The sequence below is a fragment of the Camelina sativa genome, chromosome 14 (assembly GCF_000633955.1).
Source record: "Camelina sativa cultivar DH55 chromosome 14, Cs, whole genome shotgun sequence".
NCBI lineage: Eukaryota > Viridiplantae > Streptophyta > Magnoliopsida > Brassicales > Brassicaceae > Camelina > Camelina sativa.
The window spans coordinates 14047378-14052453 of NC_025698.1; the positions used below are offsets into that span (position 1 = coordinate 14047378).

At 32.4% G+C, this 5076-nt stretch overlaps 1 protein-coding gene across 1 annotated transcript in view; it reads left to right on the forward strand.

Annotated features, from left to right (window-relative positions):
* LOC104741415 (poly(A) polymerase I-like) overlaps positions 4097-5076 on the forward strand; it is a 3740-nt gene continuing 2760 nt past the window's right edge. Inside the window, exons 1-4 of the mRNA XM_010462277.2 lie at positions 4097-4254; positions 4377-4452; positions 4569-4703; positions 4982-5076. The exon at positions 4982-5076 is cut by the window's right edge and continues 1 nt beyond it. Of these exons, the coding sequence (XP_010460579.1) occupies positions 4132-4254; positions 4377-4452; positions 4569-4703; positions 4982-5076 (429 nt within the window). The 5' untranslated portion in view covers positions 4097-4131. The remainder of the gene's footprint in view (positions 4255-4376; positions 4453-4568; positions 4704-4981) is intronic.

The window sequence follows — 5076 nt, forward strand, 5'->3', positions numbered from 1 at the left end:
TTTTTTTTTTTTTTTTTTTTGCTTATATATAATGATTTACCAAAGGAAAAAAAAAAATCTAACTCTCTCTAATCAGAATTTTGATCAACCAAAAAGTCCGTCTCTATCGCATATGAAAATTAAACGTAACAAAAATCATAATGGTTAATTAGGTTACTGATTGATCGTTTCTCGAAGTACCCACCACCTTATATCAATAATTATTATCATTATTGTTGTTATTATATATTCTCATAGGAAACTGGAAAACGAGAGGGGAACTATAACTGGCTATTTCATTAGCTTCAGGCCATAATATAGTTATATTGACAATTTATAATAATGTTATTTCTAGAGAAATAAGTCTGAGTCATCAGGCATGCTTGCTTTGAGAATAGTAGAAACCAGAAAAGAATTAAAAGATATCTAAATCCCAACTTAAAAAGCTTACATGCGTAAGTGTGTGTAGATGCTCTCGTTAATCGGAATATATAATTATCTAAGTATATTTCATGTTCCCGGACTCTAGATAGGCTCACAAATACATGTTCATGCCATATATGAGCACTTGTGCCCTACAAGAATCATTTGCATGTATATACAGACTATGTAAGTACAGACACGGTGCATTTTCAATCGATTAATTAATAGATTAGCGCTCGCTAATTTTACTAAACGCATGCATGATTCCATTCTACATGAATAACATTTTCTACAATAATGGCTAATAACCGACAAATATCTTTAAAACATTGGTTATGTATTTGACGTCTAAACATCCTTTTAGACGTCGGATAGACGGGTAAGTCATTTAGTTGTGTTACGTACTTGTCGATGTCTTCTTCATGGTCGAGATTAGCAATCAATATCTACTAAGCAAACATAGATATCATAGTTTAATAAGTACATAAGTTTTAGTTTGAAACAAAAATTCTTGGCATCAGTTGTTGCGTTCAATTTGTAAACCAAAATAATCTTACAAAAAAAATAAAACAGCAACTGTTTTAATTAGCTCGATAGAAAGGTGACGAATTTAACATATTCTTTTGCAGAGTGAGAGAGAATTATGGACCAAAACATCTAAATACTTTGGTAATAGAGAAACCCTAAAATTAAAACATGAATTTTATCTCGCAAATAATAAAAATTAACTATGAAGAATTTGGATTTCTTATAAAGTATATACATAACATATATAACCATGTTTTTCCGTTTATCTATTATTAATTANTTTTTTTTTTTTTTTTTTTTGCTTATATATAATGATTTACCAAAGGAAAAAAAAAAATCTAACTCTCTCTAATCAGAATTTTGATCAACCAAAAAGTCCNTCACGAATATATTGATATTTGGTCCGACTAAATTAATGCATTGTTAGCATATAACGTTTTATATTGATACTTTAACTATATATATAGCACCATGATAGACAAATAGATAGGTGACATATTAACAATTCAAATAATCATTTGATGAAAAACGTGATTTGAAAGCATTGCATGCATGGCTAAGTTTGTCTTTTCCGTAGAGCCAAAAAAAATTGTATTTCCCACTCAAAAGCATATAAAAGTTTCTCTAATTAATCTTTGGATAATCTCACACTTTTCCTAGTTAAATTAGTTGATGCTCCATTTAAAAGTAATCCAAATTGGAAGTTAAGCATTATAGTGTAAAAATGTATTATATTAAGTGATGCACTGATGCTGATGATGTGTTTTATACTTTTGCTTAGGAATCGGTTTGAATATTATACATACACAATTTCTCATTGATCATTTACACCATTTAATTTATACGACAACTATATAGGTTCTAAGACTACTTTGAGATTTCCCGTTGATAAAAAGGTGGAAACCAAGAATTCCTCCCATTAATTGAATGGATATAGTTCACACATCCAAAATAAAATTTAAAGGGGAAAATTATATAGCCTCCCTAGTCCCTAGAGAAGAGAGTCTGTGCTATGAATCAAAAAAAAAAAAAAAGTGAAGTAATGATAACTATGTTATTTGCTCAAAATAGGACATGCCATATCCAAATTTTCGTAGAGTGCAACTTATATATGTAATGGTGTAAAAAAGGAAAATATAATTAACCTAACATTGTCTTAACCTAACATTGTCGTCATGCTTATGCTTGCTAAGGTCAGCTATTCTCTTATTTTCTCGTCAAATATAGTAGCATCTAAGATATTAGGGGGCTTGTGTAAAATGTCGCATCACAATCCCAAGTGGGGCACTTTCACGAATATTGAAATAACTTGATCATCTCCTCACCAACCAACTACGTTCCTACAATAGAACTCAAGTAATGTATTTCTCAATAAATAAATCAAAACACTAGCTTTGAACGCTTGACGGTTCAACAACAAAATGATACAAAACTTTGTCATCAGCATATAATTCAACTAGAATATACAAAAATGACGCATATAAGCAAAGCAAGTATATATTGCCGGCGTGCATGGAAACATGATTTGAGGTGCGACCAATATTTATTTTATTAAAAAGAATTCTATAAGTAAAACAAGAAAATATTTAGCCTTCCTCAAGCTAACCAGATTTTGGTTCATCTTATTTTTCAGTGTCAACTTTTAAAATTGTTATTTCCACTTCATATCTTTGGCGTCAAGTCTAGGGAAAGGGGAATTTTAGGGTAAGGCATACTTTACATATACTTTTAACGAAGAATACCTCAGTTTTTTTCAATGTAAACGATATAAAACACATAACTATAAGTGTAGACCATGTAAAGTTTTCAAACCCAACTGGCTATATATCTAACCGGTAAATTTTTATTACATGCATATGTTTCTTATATATATAATAAAAGTATAATAAACAAAATCCGAACTATACGTTAAAAGATACAGTTTATAGAACAAAACATTAAAACACTAGACCACTCTTACTTAACAATAATCATATATATGCTAAAATCAATGTTAACTGTCCAAAACCAGACCACTCTTTACTTTAACCTTTAGCATCTCATGTCATACGCACGAGCAGAAATATATATGGATAGTGATGTGATTTTTTTAATTCTAATGTTGGTTTGTCTGACGGAAACAGGTAGAAATAAGATGCAGAGGACAACAATTATCGCCGTTGTTGACGATGCAGCATGTAAGAGATACCATATGGACTTCCAAATCATCATCATCTCCCTCTTTCACTTTGCTTCGGGACTCATCAACTACTGATCATATCATGATTTTGCATTACGGTAGGACTGCTTAGTTATTAAATCTTTATTTTGATAGTTTTTTTTATCCCTTTTTTGCGCCAAGTCTAACATTTCTCGATCATCATATTGTATACCTACGATCGAATTTTAATTATTTACCCCTCTCTTTTTGTTTGGGTTCCCAATCTAATTTGATATATTCTCCTTTTTCCAAATGTTATTATTACTTTATTTTATACTTTGTGGCTCATATTATCCCATTGTAGGGAAATGGTGTCGTAGGAGCCAACCAAGTGGTCTGACCACTGACCTATAAGCCCTAGACACGCCCTTACCCTTATTACTTTAGGCTCCTATATTTTGTTTGGTTTTGTTATCATGATTACTTGATTTAGTGTGTTTTTCTATATATTTTTAAACATCTCTATGTTTTAGCTAGAGTGCATGAGAAAGTGGTATATTATTATTTGCTCTCTTTTTCTCTTTTTCCTTCTTCAATTAATGAAATAACACTTATATATAGTTAAATGGCTGCCATAGATTAAGAGAATGGCTTTTTTTTGTTGGATTATAAATTATAGATGCTATGTTCTAAGAAGACTTGAACTGATGAGTCCCATGGTCATTGATGGACACACAAGCTGCTCCCTGACATAGCTTAGTGTTTGTGTTTGTGTTTGTAAGAAGTGTATAGTTCCCATAAACCGAACCGGTCCATTCTTAATGTTCATGTTTTTCTCTCTAGTATCTATCAAATTGAAACCGAATCCGAACCAAACAAACTGAACCGAATATAAATTTTATCTTAAGAAAACAAAAACATTAATGGGCTTTAAAAACCAAGTCAACGTTTATAATGGGCTTTTAAAAAGGCCTCAAATTATATTCTGTTAGAGAGTATCTTCTTCATCTCCTTCTGAGATTCCGATCTTCTTCTCCGACTCTCTTACGTAATGTCGTGATATGTTCAATAAGCTTTCTTCAATGGCGTATGGTTCTTTCGGCGTCTCATCAAAAGCTTTAGTCTTCTGCCGTCCTTGCTATGACTCCATTAGAGATCTCTCTTTCTCCCTCCGAACGTCTACAGTTTCGTCTCCCGCTCTTTTTTTCCCCCTTTTTTTGAAACTCTATGAATTCAAGTTCCATCTTCTTTGGTTTTCACCTTCAACGTCGTGTCTAACAACGACCTTTAAATGGGAATTTAACAGATTGGGCATTGCGGATGTGTTGGAGCTATCGCAGCACCTAGAAATGTAGTGAAACCACGCAAGGAAGAGAGCCGTGGTAGTTACCATTTTCGAAGATTCTGATTCTGTTCACAATTCAATAAAAAGGTGCGATTTTGATTCTAACGAAGTGGGAAATTTTTGTTTTTGGTTATGTAAAAAAAACGATTGAAGATTTTAGTGGAGCAAGGAAGAGTAATAAGGATAAATCTATGCCGTGGAAGAAGATGGATGCTAATGAATTTGGTATTCAGAGGTCAATGATCCCAGATTCTACACGGATGGTTCTCAATAAACTCAAAAAGAAAGGTTTGCTTTTTATACGCTCTTACTTAGTGAATTGAGTAGCTTTTATTGGAAAGAGGACTGAGTTATATTGGGGTTTCTTTTGAACTGTGCCTTACAATTTGTGTGTTTTGGTTGCTTTAATATAATGTGTGCATACCCTCATTAGCTCTTGAGATGGCTTCAACTCTGGTTTTATTTTTATGGAGTAATGTATGGGGAACATTGGCTCTAGGCTTTCTTCAGAAAACTTAATCTTTAGGCCAGATCCTGAAATGTGGTTATTTGCTATGATGTTCCAGGATTTCAAGTTTACCTAGTTGGAGGTTGTGTTCGGGATCTTATTCTAGATAGAATCCCCAAGGATTTTGATGTTATCACTACAGCCGAACTAAAG